This window comes from Pituophis catenifer, unplaced genomic scaffold (genome assembly GCF_029215685.1).
Source record: "Pituophis catenifer annectens isolate HBS135680 unplaced genomic scaffold, rPitCat1.0.hap2 SCAF_10, whole genome shotgun sequence".
NCBI lineage: Eukaryota > Metazoa > Chordata > Lepidosauria > Squamata > Colubridae > Pituophis > Pituophis catenifer.
Window position 1 is genome coordinate 7516095 of NW_027256890.1, and position 24134 is coordinate 7540228.

Below are 24134 nucleotides of genomic sequence, written 5' to 3' on the forward strand. Positions count from 1 at the left end.
GATCCCCGGACATTGCAACCGTCATAAATGTGAGTCAGTTGTCAAGCTCTCAGAATTTTGATCACGTGACCACGGGGATGCAGCAGTGGTCGTAAGTGTGAAAAACGGTCCTAACTCACTTTTTTTCAGTGCCGTTGTAACTTCGAACGGCCACTAAATGATCTGTCTGTAAATAGAGGACTACCTGTACGTAAGAATCTAGTCAACTAACAGTCAGCACTAAATCGGCCCCGGATAAGAGATAATGGAATTCAACAGAATGTGATCAGTATTGTTAAGCAAATTAAATACCCAGACAACACGATGTTTATTAAGCACTAAGAAATGTAATTAATAGAAAATTAATAAAATATATTTTATAAAAATATAAAAAATTATTTAAAAAAAAAAAGGAATTCAAGAGGAGTTGGATTCGGATTGCTTGTGATAACCAGAGGTGGTATTCAGCCGGTTCGGTCAAATCGGTAGTAGCGATCTGCAGGTGGGCCTGCCCCGCTCCGGCACTTTGCCATCCTATTTAACCACATTTTCTCTCCGTGCGCATGCATGGAAGCCGCGCGTGCGAACAAAGCGCATGAACAGAAGGATGCGCGCATGCGCAGAGATGCACGCATGCTCACATTTTCGGTGCTGGGCGAACTGGTAGGTAAATGATGTAAATCCCACCCCTGGTGTCAACGTAATGATTCCAGGTTGATTGCTCTCTTGACTCCACCTTCGGGCTGTACCTATTCTTCTCCTACACACCCTCCCTACTTATCCACCCCCCCACCCCCCCGCTCAAAAGAATCGTGTCAGCTTCTGAGTTACTGTTCGATGCTTCTCTTGCTCCTTCCAGCTGTTAGAACAGAGTGGGGCTTTTTCGCCTGTGGCGAAATGAATAAATGTCAACAGAGGAAACGGGGGAAAAAAAACACCAATGAGAAACAACCCCCTGCCCTTTGCAATAGCGTTTAGATCAAGCTGAGCCTCGTTGGCAATTCCTTACGCGCCTTCTCCGAAAAAGGAGATTGGTAATTTCCAGGTCTCCTGTTGTCTTTTTTATTACTTTGCTCCTGGATCATCTCTTGCCTGCTTCGAGAGGTTGGGTAACTCCGGCGGATGGTTATTCGGCTCTTTTATTTTTATTTGAGGAAAAAAGTCCAGAGTGTATGTCTTTTTTAATTTTTTTTCTCCCCCTGTTTTAGAGTCTGTGTTTTAAAATTTTGAATAAAAATAAGCATTTATACAAAAAAAAAAAAAAAGTCCAGCGCTAAAGGAACAATATTATTATTATTCATATTTGTATTATTTGTATTATTCGTATTTCTATGCCGCCCACTCTCCGAGGACTCTGGGCATCTTACACCAAAGACAGTATACTAAATAGCATATTGCCCCCAACAATCCGGGTCCTCATTTTACCCACCTCGGAAGGATGGAAGGCCGAGTCAACCTTGAGCCAGTGAGATTTGATCCGCTGATCTGCCAAACTAGCAGTCAGCTGAAGTAGCTGCAGTACTGCGCCCTAACCACTGCGCCACCTCGGCTCCTCTTTGCAATTTTTAAAAAAAAATTCTAAAATTAATGATTTTTTAATTGTGAAGGTTATTTTAATTGTGGGGCTTCTGACACGAATGAATGAATGGATAAATGGATGAATGGATGGATGGATGAATGAATAAATAAATTCTAAAATGTTAATTTTAATTTATATATACTGTTTATACTTTGATGTTTTATTACACATCTCAAGAGGCATACACATACACATGTTTTATTGTACAGGCAGTCCTCGACTTATGGCCAGAATTGAGGCCAAAATCACTACAGTTGTTAAGTTGGCAACACAATTGTTAAGTAAAATCTGGCTTCCCCATTGACTTTGCTTGTCAGAAGGTCGCAAAAGGGGATCACATGAATTTGGGACACTGCGGCCGTCATAAATATGAGTCAGTTGTCCAGCATCCAGAGGGTCACGGGATCAAAATTCAGACGCTTGGCAACTGACTCATATTTATGACGGTGGCAGCGTTCCGAGGTCCTGTGATCCGCTTTTGTGACCTCCTGACAAACAGAAACCGTGGGTGCTCCATCACTGGAGGTTTTTAAGGAGAGACTGGACAGTCACTTGTCTGAATTCTCCTGCTTGAGCAGGGGGCTGGACTAGAAGGCCTCCAAGGTCCCTTCTGCTCTGCTCTGCTCTGCTCTGCTCTACTCCTATTCTAGTCTACTCTAGTCTACTTCTATTCTATTCTATTCCCATTCCATATTCTATTCTAGTCTAGTCTAGTCTATTCCCATTCCATATTCTATTCTATCCTATCCTATCCTATCCCATCCCATCCCATCCCATCCCATCCCATCCCCTCCCCTCCCCTCCCCTCCCCCTCCCCTCCCCTCCCCTCCCATCCCATCCCATCCTATCCTATCCTATCCCGTTGGCCAAAGCAATGCGTGGATAAGAGCTCCATTTTGTATCTTGTTTTTTGCATTCTTTGCAACTATTTTTACGACTTAACATCCATTTTCTCTTTTCCCACAGAGTTCTGCTCAGTCGCTGTCAGGAAAAGGTTATTCGGTAAGTCATTTTGCGCGGCTTCTCCGTTGCTTCCGTTGTTCCTTGACTGGAAAAGAGTTGGGCCATCTGTTGCGTTTTCTCGGCTCCCTGACGCGAGGCGGGGTCCTAAAAATAGGTTTGGGAAGATAAATTCTCCCACTCATGTTTATGACACCTCTCTTCAGAAGAGCGAATGTGAAACATGCTCTCTAAACGAGGGAATACGGACAAGAAAAGGTTTTTTTTTTTTGCGCCTTCCCACTCTGAAAGTTGTCTCGTTTAACATATGTACGTTTTCTAGTGTTGATACCGAGCTCACGGATGGATGTAATATTATAGGATTCTTTAGATTTGAAGAAAGCAAACTCTTTTGGACTAATAGACACATTGGGTGCTTCAGTAGCAGATTGTAGATCATCATCTTCTTCTTTTAACGACCCCATAATCCCTCGCGAGGTGGAGTCTGGGCAACTGAATGGAGCTAGCAGAGCATTTTACTGGCCAGATGCTCTTCCTGTTGCCAATACGGAGTTTTGTTCAGCAGATTATATTCCCAGCTCTACCTCCAGGCCATCCCACCACTCCTTCGGTTAGCACATTGTAGCACAATTCGGTAGCACATTGTAGATGTTCTATGTCTAATCTGAGAGTTGTAATCAGGAGAAAAATGTATACAGGTAGCCCTCGACTTACAACAGTTCATTTAGTGACCGTCCAAACTTACGGCGTCACTGAAAAAAAGTGACTAATCGTTGCAGTTGATAAGATAGTCACACAGTTCTTAAGTGAATCTGGCTTCCCTCACTATCAGAAGGTCGCAAAAGGGGATCACACGACCCCGGGACACTCTGACTGTCATAAAGATGAGTCAGTGGCCAAGTATCTGGATTCTGATCATGTGACTCTGCAACGGCGGTAAGTGTGAAATCACTTTTTTCAGTGCCGTCCTAACTTCGAACAATCCCTAAATGAACGGTTATAAGTCGAGGACTACCTGTACTAACCTGAACCACTGGAAATGGTATCTTAGCAACATTTTGACTAGCTTTGACTGACAGTTGAAATCTACAAACTGTCTTTTTGGCTTGCAGGGAGCACCTCATTCAGTCCTGCTATTTGTAAACTGTAATACAGAAGTGGCCAAAATTGTGGAAACCTTTTGGGAAAAGTTGTATTTTCTAAAACTAGCTAATAACGCCACTTTTTTGGGGGGGGAGTAGTGCCATAAAATTATATATCCATGGAAAGATCATTTAATCAAGAATGTAGTGCAATAACTTTTAGGAAGGATTTGCTATTAGAATAGCAGTTACAGTATAAAGAAGAAAAGTGAAACACGTAGAAAAAAACGAGATACACAAAAATGATCATGTCAGTTAATACTTCATTGGGTAACCTTTAGCATGAATTATGGCCTTATAACGTCTTCCCATGGAGTGAACTAAGTCTTTGAGTTCTGCAGCTGTTCTAATGCGAAACCAAGATTGAATGATGGCTTCTATTAACTGGGTTTTATTGCTGGGTCGCTTCTGACTAACAAGTTTCTTTAGTCGGCTCCATAGATTTTCCATTGGGTGAAGGTCTGGGCTATTCCCAGGCCATTCCAACAGTGGAATAGGATTATCTTGAAACTCCAAAAAAAAAAAAAAAAAAAAGTGGTGTTATTAGCCATCAAATCTCAAAAATACACTTTCCCCAAAAGATTTCCACAATTTTGGCCACTACTGTAGATAGACCTATGGAAAAAGACCCATTCTTGGCTTCTTATCATCTTTAATTATAGAGTCAAGTTTTTCTTACCTCGGAGTTCTGCTAACAAATGGGGAAAAAGAACGATTTGGTTCTAGCGTCCACTCCTTAATGGGAGAAAAAAAAAAGGCTTTTGCCACCACACTGGTTCTAATAAATCACCGAGCAGACATTTTATCTGGCCTTCCAAGCCTTTTGCTTTTGATCAGCTCAACCAAAGGATGCATGGGAGGGCAGAATGGTTTATCTCAAAGCTGCCAAAGTCCTTTTTTTTTTTTAATTGCTGGGTCTTGCAGAGGTCAAGTACCCTGGCCGTGATTTTTGGAGACCTCCCAACAAGGGAGGATTTTGAGTTCATGCGTCCCTAAAAGTCCTCCTCTCGCTGATCGGGGGGAAATCATTGGGCGGCGTGAGAAGAAAAATGGAGAAATGTTCTTTTTTCCTCTGTGTTTGGCTCCCTTGATGGCTATTCCTGTGGCTTGGTAATACATTGTAGAACTAGGCCAGGGGTCTCAAACTCGATTTCAATTCAGGGTTGTGTTTGACTTCCTTCCTTCCTTCCTTCCTTCCTTCCTTCCTTCCTTCCTTCCTTCCTTCCTTCCTTCTCACCCTTTTCTTCTTTTTCCTTCCCTCTTCCTTCTCCTTTCTTCTTCCTTCCCCTCTTTCCTTCTTTTTCCTTTCTTGCCCTCTTCCCATCTTCCCTTCTTCTTCTTTTTCTTTCTCCTTTTCTCCTGTCCCTTCTTGCATGCTCCAGTGCGCCCCCCCCCCCGGGCCAGATCTAAGGACCCTGCGGGCCAGATTCGGCTCATGGGCCTTGAGTTTGACACCCCTGGGCTAGGCACTTCCAAAATAATTTGGAGAAGGTGTCGTCGGGCTCCCAAAACCAAGACGCAGAATGATTTTCCCAAGGAGATTTTTTGTATTCCTTACCTATAGACGGACTCTTGCCAAACTAAAGCAAACAACCACCCCCGTAATTGTGGGAACCATTAGGGAGGAGTTGTCTTCACCTACTTTCTCTCACATAAACTATATGAACCAAGTTTGTCTCTTGATCCTTTGGAATGCGCTCCCTTCCTTATGGGAATCCAGACTACATACCACCGCGGTTATTTTGAAGCACTCAGGGCCCTGGACATAACCTCTGTCTGTAACTTACAAAAGCTGGTGTTGAAGTTATCTGTTTAGTTGTGTCCGAATCTTGACGATTCTGTGGTCCAGGTTTCTCCACCTCTTCCAATCTTGCACTGCTTCTTTCAGTTGTTCTGTGCTCTGGCTGGTGTTAGCTTTGATGGTGTCCAGCCATCATGTCCTTTGGGCGGCCTGGATTCCTTTTACCGCTAACTCTTCCCGACATAACTGCTTTCTCCGGTGAATTCCCTCGCACGACATGGCCAGAATGAGTGAGACACAGTTTCATGACTTTGCCTTCTAGTGATGTGTGGTGTTATGCACTCCAGTACCCGCTTGCTGGTCACCTTTGCTGTCCAAGGACCCTTGAAAGCAGTCTCATCTTTTCCCAGGTTCACGATCCTGGGAAAAGACGCAGCTGCTTTCAAGAGTTGCACACAAAGTATTTACGTTTGCATCTCCCTGTGCTCCAGAGCACAGAATCAAACTTAAACCTATGCAGGATTTTTTAAAACAAAAAATACCGTACTTTTTGGCATATAAGATGCACTCCCCACCCCCCTAAAAGAGGGTGGAAATGTTGGTGCGTCTTATATACCGAATACAGTCATTTTTGGCCTCCTGAAACCTCGCCCTGTGTGTCCCGTTTTCGCCAAAAACAGGCCCATGTTTTGCAAAAATGGGAGACGCAGAGGGTTTGGGAGGCCTGCAGAGTGCTCCTGGGGGTTGGGGAGGGCAAAAACTATTGTTTTTTTCTTGTTTTCCTCTTCGAAATCTTGGTGCGTCTTATACTCCGGTGCGAAAAATATGGTAGGTTCTGCTTAATCAAGGTAGAATGTTACAACCACGTAACCCAAATAGGGTGAATTATCAAAGTCAACTTGCAGGGGAGATGGGTAGCATAAAAAATGAATAAATAAATTCTGTGATATTTTCATAAAGTCATCTTGGCCTGAGAGCAAAACAGGGAGCCAGCATTTTCCACTGATGTTGCAGCCGTGGCTTTTCTTCAAGTGCCCCCCGTATTCCAAATGGCCCTTATTCTGGTTTGCCATGTTTTTATCCAAAGCCCCAGAGGGCAGGACAAGAAGCAATGGATGGAAACTAACCAAGGAGAGAAGCAACCTAGAACTAAGGAGGAATTTCCTGACAGTTAAAACAATTAATCAGTGGAACAGCTTGCCTCCAGATATTCTGGGTGCTCCAACACTGGAGGTTTTCAAGAAGAAATTGGACAAACCTTTGTCCAGGATGGTATAGACAGAGTCTTCTACCTGAGCAGAGGATTGGATTAGAGTTAGACCCTTGAAAAGTTTAATGGAAGTTTTCTATGTTGATGAAAAGGGTAAAATGACAGCATTCCAATATCTAAGGGGTTGCCATAAAGAAAAGGGAGTCAAGCTCTTCTCCAAAGCACCTGAAGGCAGGACAAGAAGCAACGGTTGGAAACTCATCAAGGAGAGAAGCAACCTAGAACTAAAGAAAAAATTCCTAACAATTAGAACAATTAACCAGTGGAACGACTCGCCTCCAGAACTTTTGGGTGCACCATCACTGGAGATTTTTAAGAAGAGACTGGACCAGCCACTTGTCTGAAAAAGCATGAGGGTTGGACTAGAAGACCTCCAAGGTCCCTTCCAACTGTTATTCTGTCTTCCTTGCTCTATCCCTTTTATGCTTGTAAGCCTCTCGCTTGGGGAAGAGACCCTCAAAACACAAAAGCTTGCAACGAGTTTGTAAATCTTTATTTGGGCTATTAAAATACCGCCTCTGTGATTTGGGACTGCTACTCTCGTAGGTGTCTTGGGCGCTGTGAGCTTTTTTTTTTAATATTATTTTTTTCTGAAGTGAAACAACCAGAGGGCCAAATATAGAACCGAATGGATAGTTTTAGTGTCTTTCACCTCCTGTGTGGCACTTTCGATATGATTGGTTTCCTTTCTTGTTCCACGAGACAAAGGGGGGGGGGGGAATACCAAGGTGTCTGCAGAATTGTTTCATAGATGCTTTATATTTCACTTGAGTTCTGCTCTCCTGCCAAAGCAACCCACCAAACCATCCTCGCCCCTTCCAAAATCTTTTTAATGCATCATATTTATACTTGATGGCATTCCTCTAACACTGCAAGCAATATAGCATAAGCGAAAAGAATCGCAAACAAGACAAAATAAGCAACATATCAAAGAGGGAACAGACAGAGAATTGTAATCAGACGTTCTTAATGAACGATAACAATAGCCATCCGTGGCTTCTTTTCCAACAAGTGATGCTGTCTCAGGAATTCTGGGAGTTGAAGTCCATAGGTTGTAAAAGAGCCACAATTGCCCACCCCTGCCATAGTTGATAAGTGAATCATTGCAGTTATTAAGCTGGTCACACGGTGGTTAAGTGAAATCTGGCATCCCCATTGACTTTGCTTGTCAAAAGGTCGCAAAAGGGAGATCACGTGACCCTGGGACATTGCAAAACAGTCATAAATATGAGTCAGTTGCCAAGCGTCTGAATTTTAATGGTGTGACTATGGGGATGCTGCAATGGTCGTAAGTGTGAAAAACGATCCTAAATCACTTTTATTCAGTACCGTTGTAACTTCGAATGGTCCCTAAACAAATAGTTGTAATAGATTACCTACAAAGGATGCAATCCTAAATTGCATTAACAGAGGGATACAATCAAGATCAAGGGAGGTCCTAATACCACTCTATAAAGCCTTAGTAAGACCGCACCTAGAGTACTGCATCCAGTTTTGCTCACCACACTATAAAAAAGATGTTGAGACTCTAGAAAGAGTGCAGAGAAGAGCAACCAGGATGATGAGGGGACTGGAAACTAAAACATGCGATGAATGGTTGCAGGAACTGGGCCTGGCTAGTCTAGTGAAGAGAAGGACCAGGGGAGACATGATAGCAGTCTTCCAATATTTGAGGGGCTGCCACAGAGAGGAAGGGGTGAAGCTATTTTCCAAGGCACCTGAAAGCCAGACAAGGAATAACAGATGGAAACTGAACAAGGAGAGATTCAACGTAGAAATAAGGAGAAATTTTCTGTGAGTGAGAACAATCAACCGATGGAACAGAAGTTGCCTTCGGAAGTTTTGGGAGCTTCATCACTGGAAGCTTTCAAGAAGGGACTGGACTGCCATCTGTCAGCAATGGTGTAGGGTCCCCTGCTTGGGTGAGGGGGTTGGACTAGATGACCTACCAGGTCCCTTCCAACTCTGTAAATCTAATCTAATCTAATCTAATCTAATCTAATCTAATCTAATCTAATCTAATCTAATCTAATCTAATCTAAAGTTTTAAACAAAAGAAAGAGCACCCCAGGAAAAGGCACCAGGATCCCAGCTTTTGATTACTCAGTAATGGATGTCAAGTTTCCAGCCGTCCCTTGATGTTCCTGAGATCCTGCAAAATCATTACCCGCACTGGGCACAGGGCAAAAACGAAATAAAACGAAATAAAACAGAGCATCTTAGAGCCCAAAAGGCCGGAGGGCACCGGGATGTGCATCTCCTGCATTTATGCAAGTCAACCAGCGAGTGAGGCCTGTCTCACAAAACATATTTTTGCCGTTTTTACGGTTCCCTTAATTTGCATTGCGAAACGCCCTCCCCCCCCCTCTGTTTCCAATTAAGCCGCAGTCCTGCTTTTAATTACAATCAAATGTCCCATAAATTTTCACTCATCCTCAAAGCCATAAATGAGTATGTACACATGTGCGTGCGTGCGTGCGCGCACACACAAACGCACAAACACAGATTTGGTTGTCTTGGTTTCCAAAGGGCTGAGGTTGAGGTTTGCGTTGCCGTCACAAAGGAAACGCGGCATTCCCCCCCCCCCCCCCCCCCGCTTTGTTTACGAGAACATAATTGAAGGCTATTGATTTACATAAACTTTACATGTCCTCATGGCTTCAGTCATTAGAATCTACTTTGGAAAACCTCAAGGCAGCGGTGTCGTCTTATTCCCTTCCTAAGGTTTCTTCTGTTGCGTTTCTGAACAACTTCCTTTTGGCCAGAGGAGGTGAGAAAAGAGAAGAACCTAGAACAGCAGGATTGGAAGGGACTTCAGAGGTCTTCTAGTCCAACCCCCTGCTCAAGCAGGCGACCCTCTACCATACTGGAGAAACGACTGTCCAATCTCTTGTTAAAAGACTCCGGTGATGGAGCACCCACAACTCCAGGGGGCAAGGTGTCCCACTGATTAACAGAATAACAGAGTTGGAAGGGACCTTGGAGGTCTTCTAGTCCAACCCCCTGCTCAAGCAGGAGACCCTATTCAATTCTGGACAAATGAGTGTCCAGTCTCTTCTTAAAAGACTCCAGTGATGATGAAGCATCATCCGTAATTCTGAATTATGAAGGCAAGCTATTCCACTGATTAATCGTCCTCACTGTCCGGAAATTCCTCCTTAGTCCTAGGTTGCTTCTCTCCTTGATTAGTTTCCACCCTTTGCTTCTTGTCCTGCCTTCAGGTGGCTTTGACCTCCTCTTCTTTGTGGCAGCCCCTCAGATATTGGAACCTTCTCCATCTAAACTGCTTAAAGAGTTTGTTTGCTAACCGATCAATTGTTTGTGACCTATGCATGTTTCACATATGGCTCTTCTCCCCTTCCTCATTGGTCTGTAGCAAAGGAGACAGCTGGTATCTTCTCCAACTTTTTGAATTACAGTTACGAAGTTTCCAGCAGAATCCAAATAACAGCCAAGTCAGGACTTGTGAACCTCTAGGGTTTAGAAAGAAGAAAAAAAAAGGAACGGCCCCATGAACAAGAGAGAGAGGGAGAGAGAGAGAGAGAGAGAGAGAGAAAGGAAGAAAGAGAGAAAGGAAGGAAGGAAGGAAGGAAGGAAGGAAGGAAGGGAGAAAGAAAGAAAGAAAGAAAGAAAGAAAGAAAGAAAGAAAGAAAGAAAGAAAGAAAGAAAGAAAGAAGGAGAGGGAGGGAGAGAGAGAGAGAAAGAGAGAGGGGAGAGAGACAGAAAGAGAGGGAGAGAGAGAAAAAGAGAGAAAGAAAAGGAGAGGGAGGGAGGGAGAAAGAGAGAGAGAGAGAAGGAGAGGGAGGGAGGGAGAGAGAAAGAGAGAGGGAGAGAGAGAAAAAGAGAAAGAAAGAAAGAAAGGGAGAAAGTGAGAGGGAGAGAGAGAAAAAGAGAGAGAAAGGGAGAGAGAGAGAGAGGGAGGGAGGGAGAAAAAGAGAGAAAGAAAGAAAGAGAGGGAGGGAGAGAGAGGAAGGAAGGAAGAAAGAGAGAGAGGAAGAGAGGAAGAGAAAGAGAATGAGGGAGAGAGAGAAAAGAAGAAAGAATGAGAGAGAGAGAGGGAGAGAGAAAGAGAGAGAGAGAGAAAGAGTGAAAGGGAGAGAGAGAGAAAGAGAGAGAGAGAGAGAGAATATATATATATATATATGACTGTGATGTGTTTGAAGAACGCAGTGAGTGAATTGGTGGGGTATCCATCGGGTCTCTCTTGATGCTTGCATTTCCCTTCTGGCGTGGCATGCGAGAAAGCTGAAACAGGAAGTTGTACGTTTCAGCATCTTCAGCTATCAGCATAATATATGTGGTCAGCCAGTCCCCTGACATGGTTTGCGGCCGCTTTCTGGTTCAGCGAGAGGGCCTTTTTTTCCCCTGCTGATTTAGCATCAGTTCCCAACTGCCTAATCAATTCAGATGTGTGCCGTTGAGTAAAAAAATTCTGGCTGGCTGACGGGTCCCCAGCCGCGCCCCTGCAGAACGACTCCCACCGCAGATAGACCCGGGTATCGGCAGGTCCTTGCAAAGTAGAGGAAGCTGCGAGAAAACGGAACGTGTTTTGAAATCCTTATTCCTAATCTGCGGGTGAAAATGCTTATCACGTTTCTACGCCGGGGTCTTTGTTCAGTTAGCAGATCTGGCTTGTGGTTCTCTGATTTGAGCGACCGATAAGATCCTTGACTGATTGTGAGCACTTTCAAACCAGAGTTCTTCTCGGGACGCCTTGGGAACTGCAAATCCCAGAATTCCCTAGCACCGTGGCGATGGTGGAAGCCGCAGCTTCCCAATGCCTCTGGAAGGAGGACGTGGTGGGAGCCAAACACTTCCAAAGTTTTGTCCCTGCTGGTTGTCTATGGAGATTCTCAGCCATCCAGGTCATGGTTGTCCCAAAGGTGCTTTTTCAAGAGGCAACTGGACTTTCTGGGTTTTTTTTTTCTTTCTTTGAAGACGTTTCGCTTCTCATCCAAGAAGCTTCTTCAACTCCAAGAAGAAGCTTCTTAGATGTTGCTGCCACTTCTGGAGGCAAACCCTCCCACTGATTAATTGTTCTCTCTGTCAAGAAATGTCTCCTTGTTGGATTTCTCTTTCATAAGCTTCCATCGGTTACTTCCTCCTTGCCCTCAGGTGCTTTGGAGAATACTTCTTCTCTGTGACAGCCCCTCAAGTACCGGAAGACTACGATCATATCACTTCCAGTCCTTTGCATTAAATCCGTTTAACAAGATAACATAATAACAGAGATGGAGGGGACCTTGGAGGTCTTCTAATCCTTCTAATTGCTCTACCACAGGGGTCTGCAACCTTAAACACTCAAAGAGCCATTTGGACCCGTTTCCCACAGAAAAGAAAACACCGGGAGCCACAAAACCTGGGTGGGCGTGGCCAACTCGATGTCACTCACTTCCACCAGTCACATGACTCCCCTCTCCATGCCTACCCAGCCGGTCATTAGGGCAGAGAACCAGCTGTTAAAAAAACACCGGGAACCACAAAATCCTTTTGACATATCTCTCTCTCCCCTCCATCCCTTCCTCTCCCCACTCCCTCTCTCTCTGTATCTCTCTATGTTTCTTTCTCTCTCTCCCTCTCTCTGTATCTCTCTGTCTCTGCCCTGGCCGCTTCACCATTCCCTGCCGTCACCCTTACCTTCTCAGGACAGGCGAGGAGTGACTGGGAGGGGAAGGCAAGGGGCGGGGCTAACCAGTGGTGGGATCACCTGACAGGGAGCCACAGCAGAGGGCTCAAAGATCCGCATGCAGCTCTGGAGCCGCAGGTTGCTGACTAGCAGGAGACCCTACAACATTTCAGACAAATGACTGTCCTTAAAAGCCTCCAGCGTTGGAGTACCACAATGTCCGGAGGCAAGCCATCCCACTGGTAAACTATGCTCATAGTCAGGAAATTTCTCCTTAGTTCTAGGTTGGTTCTCTCTTTGATTAGTTTCCACCCGTTGCTTCTTGTCCTGCATTTGTTGTGGGATGAAGGATACAGTAGTGGCCAAAATTGTGGAAACTGGAAAAGTGTGTTTTCTAAAACTAGCTAATAACACTTTTTTTGGGGGAGGGGGGAGTAGTATCATAAATTATATATCAATGGAAAGATAATTTAATCAAGAATGTAATGCAATAACTTTTATGAAGGATTTGCTATTAGAATAGCAGTTACAGTATAAAGAAGAAAAGTGAAACAGGTAGAAAAAACGAGATATGCAAAAATGATCCCCATGTCAATTAATACTTAGTTGGGTAACCTTTAGCGTGAATGACGGCCTTACAACGTCTTCCCATGGAGTGAACAAAATCTTTTAGTTCTGCAGCTGTTATAATATGAAACCAAGATTGAATGATGGTTTCTATTAACTGGGTTTTATTGCTGGGTCGCTTCTAACTAACAAGTTTCTTGAGTCAGCTCCACAGAGTTTCAGTCGGGTTAAGGTCTGGGCTATTCCCAGGCCATTCCAGCAGTGGGATAGGATTCTCTTGAAACTCCCCTTCCCCAAAAAAGTGGTGTTATTAGCCATCAAACCTCAAAAATGCACTTTTCCCAAAAGGTTTCCACAATTTTGGCCACTACTTTTGACCTCTGAAATGTTCTTCTGGGAAGCCACACTTGATGCACACCAAAATTCTTGGTGATGCCATCTCTGCTGGACAACAACCTCTCTGATCTAGTCCACCAGGAAGGGGGGGGGGAGTTGAGTAGTTTTATTCTCCCTTATCTGGCACAGAAACCAACTGAAGCCCATGGAACCTACTTCTGAGTAGACGCACTTAACATTTGCCTTGTATGACGAATTCAAGTAGAAACTCTCTATCAAGTGACTTCGTTAGAGAAAAGGATGGGGTTTTCAAAAACCGCTTGTCAGTGCAGCTTCTTTTACCTCAGTTGGTTTACCATCTTAAAACATTCTTACAGAAACTATATAACGAAGATAAGTATTTGTACTTCCTAGCTGTTAAATATATATATATAAAAGCGAAAACCACTCGCGCATTAATCACGAAATCTCCAGAACCGTAAAGCCTACAAACTTGAAATTTGCCATGTATGTTCCTCTTGGCGGTGCTCAATAAGAAAGGATTTTTCAAAATGACCATCAGAGCATTAGTATTTCCTAAATTATTATTAATATGCTCTGATGCTAAGGAGTTCTACTCCCCCTCCCCACCTGAAAAGAAATCTGTTCCAAATGCAAAACACAAGCAGAGGAGAGGAGTTTCACTTTCAGTTTTATTTTCACAGCAGCAAGCAGCTCAACAGAACAGTTGAGCTAAGCCTCCTTCCTGTCTCCTTCTTGCTCACACAGCAAATACTGTTTGAGTTTCCAAACACCCCTCAACTCTCTCACACACTGACAGGATGCTAGCCAGATGAATACCGATGGATGCTGCAGGATGGGACATTCTATTCCCCCTCCACCTCTGTTCCAATTGCCAGTTGCATTATATTAACACACACTGATGCTACGGAGTTTCACATTCTACATTAAGTTTCAGGCTGCAAGTGTCAATTTATCAAGCCCGAGCACATAGTTTCGTAGCGAAGCATGGGCGTCCAGCTAGTTTGGATATAAAGAGTTTGAGTTAATACTGGTAAATATATATATCCCTCCAAACACATCTCAGTATTATAACCCTGGATACTGGATGGGCTTGGAAGTTTTCCTAGATCAGTGGTCCCCAACCCCCGGTCCGCGGACCGGTGCCGGGCCGTGGAGTACCTGGCACCGGGCCGCGCAGCAGCCGGGGGACATAAACGCTGCAGCGCAAAGGCTCCTGGGTCCGTGCGCAATGGGCCGTGCGCAAAAGCTCCTGGGCCGTGCCCCCACCCCTTGCGCGCGCTCAGCGGGCCGCGGCGATAAAAAGGTTGGGGACCACTGTCCTAGATGATATATCTGTGTCTTTGAGATCTGCAAGCTTTCAACCTGCTTAGGTTTTTTGGGCTTCTGACGGCATGCCAGGCGTTGCCCTCAATGTGTTTACGGCTCTGAGCAATTTCCTTCGATGGGGCGATCACAATCACGCCTGGAATAGACCACGTGTGTTAATTGAACCAAGCAGCGCTTTTGATGATGGTGCTTTTTATTTATTTATTTAACAACAGCTCGGAGGGTAACGACGTGTCAGTTTCCCAATTAAAGTTTTACAGGAAAATGCTTATCTCTGTTTGTGCTCCCGGGCGTTTTTTGATTGGGTTCCCTCTGGCCATGGTGCAGATGATCCGTGCATGGCTGCAAAGCATCCATTTGAAACTCTGAAATATTTATGGATCTTTCCCCTTAATATTGAAATACGACTCCTGGAGATATCTTCCCCTTGCATATATTTTGTGATAAAATGCCTGGAAGGTGGCACTTAGCCTGTGACTGATGTTTGGTTTATTTGTTTTAAATAATAAAATTATTTATTATAGATGGGGAACACATCAATTTGCAGACAACAATAGGCTGGCAGGAATAGCCAACACTCCAGAGGATAGGCTTAAGATACAGAAGAATCTTGATAGACTTGAACATTGGGCGCTATCTAACAAAATGAAATTAAATGGTTAAAAAAAGTAAGGTTCTACATTTATGCACAGGGATAGCGTAGGATGGTACCTGGCTCAGTAGTAGTAACCGTGAGACGGATCTTGGAGTCCTAGTGCACAATCACTTAAATAGGAGCCAGTCGTGCACGGCAGCTGCCAAAAAAGCCAACACAGTTCTAGGCTGCATAAACAGAGGGATAGGATCAAGATCATGTGAAATATTAGTACCGCTTTATAATGCCTTGGTAAGACCACACTTGGAATATTGAATTCAGTTTTGGTCGCCATGATGTAAAAAAGATGTTGAGACTCTGGAAAGAGTGCAGAGCAAAGCAACAAAACGATTAGGGGATTAAAATATATAAAGAACAGTTGCTGGAATTGGGTAGGTCTAGTTTTTTTTTTTTTTTTAATTTATTTATATGCCGCCCTTCTCTGGAAACTCAGGGCGGCTTACAATGCATTAAGCAATTGTAAGCCGCCCTGAGTCTCCGGAGAAGGGCGGTATATATATACCCGCCCTTCTCCGGAGACTCAGGGCGGCTTACAATTGCTTAATGCAAGATATATATATATATCTCTAAGGAGAAATTTCCTGACAGTGAGAACAATTGATCAGTGGAACAACTTGCCTCCAGAAGTTGTGGGTGCTCTATCACTGGAACTTTTTAAGAAGAGATTGGACAACCATTTGTCTGAAATGATATAGGGCTCCTTGCCTGAGCAGGGGGTTGGACTAGAAGACCTCTGAGGTCCCTTCCAACTTTGTTATTCTATATTCTGTATTCTATAAATAGTAGAAAAAATATTTCATTCTTGTTAGACCTTCTTGATGCTTCTAACTGCACCTCCTGACCCCAAAATTAAGGTTTTTTTTCCCCTGCAGGTCTCTCAAAATCTTTCATCATTCAACTCATGTTCCTTCCTCATCAAAAGTGGCTAAGTTGCACTTGTGTTCCGTTGACCTGGAATTGTCTCTTTCGTTTGTTTTTTTCCCCATTTTTCTGAAAAACTAAAATCCTTTCAGTTGATGCTCTTGGAGCATGGCCCTCTACACAAATACTTTTCAAGGTCACCACACTTGACAAATAGATGACTTGCATTTGTCTCCTGAATCACAGTGGTGCACTTGAAACCTCAATTGTCAAGGATCATCTTTGATAGGAGCTCACTTTCTCCGATCCATGCTTGAGAGAATACAAGTTTTCATGGTTAGTTAATGTCAACGCAGAGCTAGAAGAACGATTGGCTGTTCCAGTAGGATTTTGATAGAAGAGAATATTTGCAGCTCGGGGTTGAACTGTGGGGTCTTTGGTGCTCTCTGAGCTTGGTTGTTTCTTTGCACAGGTTTCATGACCCAACTAGGTAACATCTTCAGCAGGGGCTGGTTTCAAAACCCGCCGCTACCGGTTCGCTCGTGGGAACGCAGAAGCGTCCAGGCGGTGGTCGGAACCTCCTGCCGCTGCCGCTAGCAATTCGCCCGATCTGGGGCGAATTGTTTTAAGGAATTTGCAGAGTAACCCTTGAGTAGCAAGGGTGTGCACATGAAAGTGATTGAGAGTAGTTATGAATAACCACAGTCAACACACAGATACACTGAGTTGTGTTTACTTTCAGGAAACAGTAAAGCACAGTCCAATAAACAGTCCAGGTCATACACATATAAAGCAGGAGATAGCCAAAACGACAGTCCAGGGATAATCCAATAACAAAGTCTTCTTACCAGTTGTCGTAGTCATTCACAATAAACAGTTCTTCTGGATTTGCAAACAGTAGCATACAGAGATATCAGAGAGCAAGAACAGCAACCCACCACTGATCTTCAGTATTAGAGGAGGAGATGGACGATGACGACTATCGGGTCTTTGATGGTCTCTGAACTTGGTTGTTTCTTTGCAAATGTTTCATGACCCAACTAGGTAACATCTTCAGTGTTAGAAGGGAGAGGAGGAGAAGGAGGAGGGAGAGGGAGAGGAGGAGGAGGACTATGGTGGGGTTCTTGGTGCTCTCTGAGCTTGGTGGCTTCCTTGCAGATGTTTCATGACCCAACTAAAGAACATCCTAAGGCTTTCCTTGGACCCTTTAGCTGGAAGGAGAAGAACCTCTGCCCTCTTTCTTGGGGTTGGTTGACAAAGGAAGAAAGTGAAGAAAAATAAAATGGGGGAATCCAGCAATAAGAAGACACTGTAGATCTTTTGAAGGAGCAAAAGGGATCCTTGTAGGTCACCCGAGCAAAATCCTCTTGAATTTTAGAGCGGCGTCTTCTTCCTGGCACTCTTCCTCCGTCTTCTCTAATAAATGGTTTAAAAAAAAGGGGGGGGTTCTGCTCTTAGCCTCTGCCGACTGACATCTTGAACGAGCGTAATCCACAAATATTAAATGCTGCCAGAGTACCATAAAGGCCATCTGTTTCTCTTCCAAACTGAAGTGCAGCTCCCTCCCTCTCCCTCTCTCCCTCTCTCTCTCTCTGGTGATCTTTCTGATTGGTCCTATCACCAGCTTTTCCCAAACGTCTCCCGAGACTTGTTTCAATGTGCTTCTGTGATTGCGCTGGCATCCTGGCAGAGCCCGTTCCCTCTGCTTATCTCTTCCAAATGAGTGGCAACTGCTGTTGCTGCATGTGTGAGTATTTGTCAAATATTTTCCTCCAATTATAAAGCTTGGCCAGACATCGCCAACGTGTTTCTCGCTTGCTAGAAAAAAGTTCTTAAACTCTGCAATGTGGAACGCTGGTATTTCAATCAATCAGTCAGTCAGTCAATCAATCAATCAATCAATCAAGGTGTTCCACAAGTTGACCTGAGGAACCCAGATAAGATTTTTGGAAGAGTCTTTGGAATACATCCAGTATCTGAATAGAAGAGAATATTTGTAGCTCCCGGTTGAAGTGTGGGTGCTCTCTTTGGTAGTTTTCTTGCAGACATTTCATGACCCAACTAGGTAACAGCATCAGTGTTAGAAGGGAGTGGGGTTTGCAGAGAAGAAGAAGAAGAGGAGAAGGATGGGAAGGAGGAGGAGAAGGTGTATTGTGGAGTCTTTGGTGCTCTCTGAGCTTGGTGGTTTTCTTGCAGACATTTCATGACCCAAGTAGGTAAAATCATCTCAGCAATGGGGAAATTAAAAATCGTGTGATATTTAACGGCGCTTTCCCTACAAGCATAGCATAGCCATCTAAATATGATTGATAAGAGTTCCTTTGTATCAGCTGCTGATTCTTCTGCATCCTAATCTCTTTATTAAGTTGTGGATTGTGTGAATCCAAAATGCATCTATTTTTGTGGGCGTCAAAAGAGGTTCTCTGGTGTAACGGAGCTGCGGTCTTTTTTTATGGCTCCTGGGAGAATAGAAGAATATTTAATAGCTCCATTATGTGGGTGGATCCTCCGAGATCTTTTCCAGCAGAATTAATTCCTCTGAAACAATACTGCGGGGCCCTTTCTTAGTACATAGGTAGTCCTCGACTTAACGGCCACAAATTGGAAGCAGCATTTCCATGGCTAAGCAAGGCCATGATAATAAGTCGCGCCCGATTTTGCAAACTCTTTTGCCAGGGTTGTGAAGCGAATCCTGCGGCTGCTAAGAGAATGCCCAAAATCGACTTTGCTTGTCCGTAAGCCATCTTGGAAAAGTCGAAGAAGGGGATCATGTGACCCCGGGAGGCTGCAACCGTCATAAATACATGTGAATTTTGATCACGTGACATTGGGGGGGGGAATGCCGCGATGGTCATAATCACAACAACTGGTTGTAAAGTCGCTTTTTCAGTGTCATTTTCGCTGCTAAACGAACTTTGTTGTAAGTCGAGGACTATCTGTGGCCTGATGTTTAAACCACACGCAGGTAATCCTTGTTCACTTAGTGGCCGTTCGAAGTTACAACGGCACTAAAAAAAGTGACTTAGACCACTTTTTCACGCTTAACGACCATTGCAGTATCCCCACGGTCATGTGATCAAAATTCAGACGCTTGGCAACTGACTCACATTTACGACGGTTGCAGCGTCCCTGAGATCACGTGATCCCCTTTTTTGTGACCTTCTGACCAGGAAAGTCAATGGGGGAGCCAGATTCGCTTTAACGACCACGTTGCTAACTGAACACCGCAGCGATATGCTTAACCATTGTGCTTGTAAAACGGGGCAGAACTCACTTAGCAAATATCTCGCTTAACAGCGTAAATGTTGGGCTCAATTATGGTCACAGGTCAAGGACTACCCTTATTTCTTCAGGAGACCCAGGACTCTCCTGTTGTTCTAACCTAGGTTCCCCCAGCAGCACGAAGCCCAGTCCTCGTCCCGATAAACCCCTTTTATTTAATTGACAGTGAATTCCTCTCCAGCCAAGTCTTTCCTCTCCCACAGTCTTTCAAGATAGTTCACCATTACCGACCTTGATCAGGCTTGGCGAGTGGCCAGGCCGATATCTTTCAGACTCCACACTGTAACAGACAATACTTGGCTAGAATTCAGGAAGAGATCTTCACCCAAATGAACTAATCGTCTCCTGCAAACTCCCCTCCCCTGCACTCCTCTTTATTCCATTCACTGTCCACCTGTGGCTTTTCTCCTGAGTCGACCCTTATTCCTTAGCTGTTCCCTTCTCCTTTCAACTGGGGAGAATTGAACTGTTGTCAGTTGGAAGAATTAGCCTGAAATGTTGCACTCTAACCACTGTGTCACCAGGGCTTTTATAGAGTAGAGTAGAGTAGAGTAGAGTAGAGTAGAGTAGAGTAGAGTAGAGTAGAGTAGAGTAGAGTCCACTAGAGTAGAATAGAGTAGAATAGAATAGAAGAGTAGAGTAGAGTAGAGTAGAGTAGAGTAGAGTAGAGTAGAGTAGAGTAGAGTAGAGTAGAGTAGAATAGAAGAATAGAATAAAGTAGAATAGAATAGAATAGAATAGAGGAGAAGGAGAAGGAGAAGGAGAAGGAGAAGAGAGGAGGGGAGGGGAGGGGAGGGGAGGGGAGGAGAGGAGAGGAGAGGAGAGGAGAAGAGAGGAGAAGAGAAGAGAAGAGAAGAGAAGAGAAGAGAAGAGAAGAGAAGAGAAGAGAAGAGAAGAGAAGAGAAGAGAAGAGAAGAGAAGAGAAGAGAAGGGACCTTGGAGGTCTTCTAGTATAACCCACTGCTTAGGCCGGAAACCCTGGCCTATACCATTTCAGACAAATGCGCACACTGGGAACAGGATCCAGCTGTTCTTCTGCCCCACTGATGTCTGACTCGGAAGGCAGCTGACAACTGTCAGACAGCCCTGGCCCCCTCTCTGCCTCCGACGCAGAGCCCTCATCAGAGCCTTCCCCAGACTCCAGGACTGGCCCAAGTTCCTCCCCAACCTCCCCCCTGTCCGAATCTGCTGCCAGATCTGCTGGCCGCCAGCCAGGCCACAACCCCTGTTCTGCAAACATTTGCCTTAAAAACACACTTCTTTTGAACAGATTAACAGAGTTGGAAGGGACCTCGTAGGTCATCCAGCCAACTGCGAATGAATGACAGTGTTTTATTTTTAGACCAACAAGAGTAGAAGATTAAGCAACTTATTCCAAGAAACTCCCCACCGGCTCTAGAGAAGCAGCTCACTTGTATGATGCCCAGCCATTAATACACATGTCAACTCCATCATTAATACAGAAAACAACAACTGGAACTCCTCGCCTGCATGTCTCCAGTACGTAAAATTGTCCCAGCCAGCAGGCTCAAAAGGACTATTTTGAATGGCCCTGCAGGCCTAGCCTCTTTAATATGCAATTTGTTAGGAATTTCCTGCCCTAAGTAGCTAAAGAATCATTATTTTTTTTCAACATTCTCGCAGGAGCAAAAAAAAAAAAAAAAAACCCACGTCATCGCCCTTTCCAGAATGTTTGTGGTATGTATTTTTTTTTTAAAAAAGTATTTTTTTTTAAAGATCTGCCTACCAACATTTTTCCCCTCATTTTCTTCTTTTGCGTTTGGCTGGCGAACAACTTAAAACCTTCAGCTCCAGATTAATATTATTTCCAGATGCGGAATTAAGAGAAGCTTAAAAAAAGAAAAGAAAAGTTTAAGCACAGAGGTTGAGCCTTAATTTAAAAATCCTGCTCCTTAATAAACTCGACTCTAGCCAAACATTTCAGCATATCAAAGGTTTTGCTTCCACTCTTTGGGTCCAGAAAGGATTAAAAAAAAAATTAAAACAAAGCCTCATCCAAACGATTACAGGTGGTTCCTCGACTTACGACCACAAATTAACCCCCCCTTTCCTTCAATCTGTTTATTAACTTTCGTAATCAATTCAAAAGGGGTGCGGTGGCGATCAGAAACGCCGGCAGTTCAGCGGTTCAAATCCCTAGTGCCGCGTAATGGAGTGAGCTCCCGTGACTTGTCCCAGCTTCTGCCAACCTAGCAGTCCGAAAGCACGTAAAAAAATGCAAGTAGAAAAACAGGGACCATCTTTGGTGGGAAGGGAACAGCGTTCTGTGCACCTTTGGCGTTGAGTCATGCCGGCCACATGACCACGGAGACGTCTTCGGACAGCGCTGGCTCTTCGGCTTTGAAACGGAGATGAGCAGCCCCCCCTAGAGTCGGGAACGACTAGCACGTATGTCCAAGGGGAACCTTTACCTTTTAATCAATTCAGTTCAATTTCAGTTTATTACAGTCATGGTTAAACCAGAGACCAGGACAAATAAAAAAACACTCGGTAAATATACAATTTAAAAATTCTAGAATAAAATAATACATAACAGATAACTGGATTTTATCATAGATTTTATCTGTTATGTTTTATTTTATTCTAGAATTTTTAATCATATATTTACTGAGTGTTTTTTTATTTGTCCTGGTCTCTGGTTTAACCATGACTGTAATAAACTGAAATTGAATTGAGTCCAAAATTTCTGTTACTAAGCAAGACGGATGCTAAGGGAATTTTGTCCCATTTTAGGACCTCTCTTGTTAAGTGAATAACTGCAGTTGTGAAGTTAGTAACCCGGTTGTTAATTGAATCTGGCTTCCCCATTGACTGGGCTGGTCAGGAGGTCGCTAAAGGAGATCATGTGACCCCGGGACAGTGCAACTGTCATAAGTACATGCCAGTTGCCAAGATTGCATTTTGATCACATGACCATGGGGATGCTGCTATGGTGGTAAGTGTGAAAAACGGTCTTAAGTCAACTTTCTTCAGAGCTGTTGTAACGTCTGACGGTCATTAAATAAATGTTTGTAAGCCGAGAAGTACCTGTACTCTTGAGTTAAATCGGATGCCCTTATTCTTTATTTATTTATTCCTCATTTATTTATTTATTAGAATCGTGTCCCACCCATCTCGACTTCTTACTGTTACCCAAACAAATTTCTATCCTCTTCTTCCCTAATTGTCATTATTAGTAGTATTAGTAACTATTAATTCCAGTTTATAGGCGAGCCTTCCTTGCCACTTCAGTCAGTCAGTCAATCAGAATAGAGTTGGAAGCAAGGGTGAAATCCAGCAAGTTCTGACAGGTTCTGGAGAGCAGGTAGCGGAAATTTTGAGTAGTTCGGAGAACCGGCAAATGCCACCTCTGGCTGGCCCCAAAGTGGGGATGGGAATGGAGATTTTGCAATATCCTTCCCCCGGGAGTGGGGAAGGAATAGGGATTTTGCAGTATCTGTCCCCTGCCACGCCCACCAAGCCACACCACGCCCACCAAGCCACGCCCACAGAACAGGTGGTACAAAAAATGGATTTCACCACTGGCTGGAAGGGACCTTGGAGGTCTTCTAGTCCAGCCCCCTGCTCAAGCAGGAGAACTGAGAGAACCTACACCAGTGATGGCTAACCTTTTTGCTGTCACGTGCCAAAAGTGGGGGGGGGATCACGGGAGGGTCACGTGCGTGCATGCCCACACCCATAATTCAATGCGTCCCGCCCCCTTGCGCATGCACGCATGACCCCCCCCTGCGCTCCCTCCGCTTTTGGCACGTGATGGCCTGGTGGGCCCGGTAGGCCTGCTTTTTGCCCTCCCCAGGCTCCAGAGGCTTTCTAGGAGCCTGGGGAGGGCGAAAACAGCCTTCCCCACACCACCCCACCCCGGAGGCCCTCCAGAGGCCAGAAATGACCCGTTTCCTGACTTCCGGTGGGCCTGAAAGGCCCAAAAATCAGCTGGCCAGCGCACACATGCATGCTGGAACTGAGCTAGGGCAACATTCGCGTGCCCACAGATATGGCTCCGCATGCCACAGGTGGCACGCGTGCCATAGGTTCGCCATCACGGACCTATACAATCTCAGACAAGTGACTGTCCAGTCTCTTCTTAAAAACCTCCAGTGATGGAGGCAGCTACAACTTCTGGTTGGAAGCTATTCCACTGGTCAGTTGTCCTCACTGTTAGGAAGTTTCTCCAAAATTCCAAGTTGCTTCTCTCCTTCCTTAGTTTCCATCCATTGTTCCTTGTCTTTTTGAGATTTCTCTTTTTTTAATCAAACTTCAAAAAAAATCAAACTACTGACTTTTTATTTTATTTTTTTAAAGACAATAGCCGTACTAGGTCATCTTCCCCTTTTCTGTAGAGGGGGCCTCCTCTTTTCTTCCTCCTTATTTCTCCCCTTCCCCTCCTTTTTATTTTTAATTTTATTTTAAAAAATAATAATAAACTCCTCTTCCCACAGCGCATTGAAGGAGGAGGCTGCAGGTGTGCTCCCGTCCTGCATGCACCGCAAATTAGTAACAGAAGCTAATAGCTCAGCGGGAGGCTATCAAAGGACTGACAATCCCAGGTTTTTGTTTTTTTCTCCCAAAAGGCCCCTTTATGTCGAAATCCTCTCGTGAGACCTGTCCAGGCTGAAAAGTCTATTTATTCCCCCCCCTCTTCCCCCCCCCCCCCATGTGAGAGCTTCTTCGTTGTTGCAGCCGCCGCTGCCAAACCCACGATTCGGCCCCATGCTGCGTCCAGGACCCGTTGCCGCTAGCAACGGGTTGCAAATGCTCTTCACCACAG

The 24134-nt window shown here is 44.5% G+C and overlaps 1 protein-coding gene across 13 annotated transcripts in view; it reads left to right on the forward strand.

The window, feature by feature from the left end:
• FBRSL1 (fibrosin like 1) overlaps positions 1 to 24134 on the forward strand; it is a 610981-nt gene that overhangs the window by 264836 nt on the left and 322011 nt on the right. For all 13 annotated transcript variants that reach the window (XM_070950588.1, XM_070950595.1, XM_070950590.1 and 10 more), the window contains one exon: positions 2525 to 2560. In XM_070950588.1, the coding sequence (XP_070806689.1) occupies positions 2525 to 2560 (36 nt within the window). The remainder of the gene's footprint in view (positions 1 to 2524; positions 2561 to 24134) is intronic.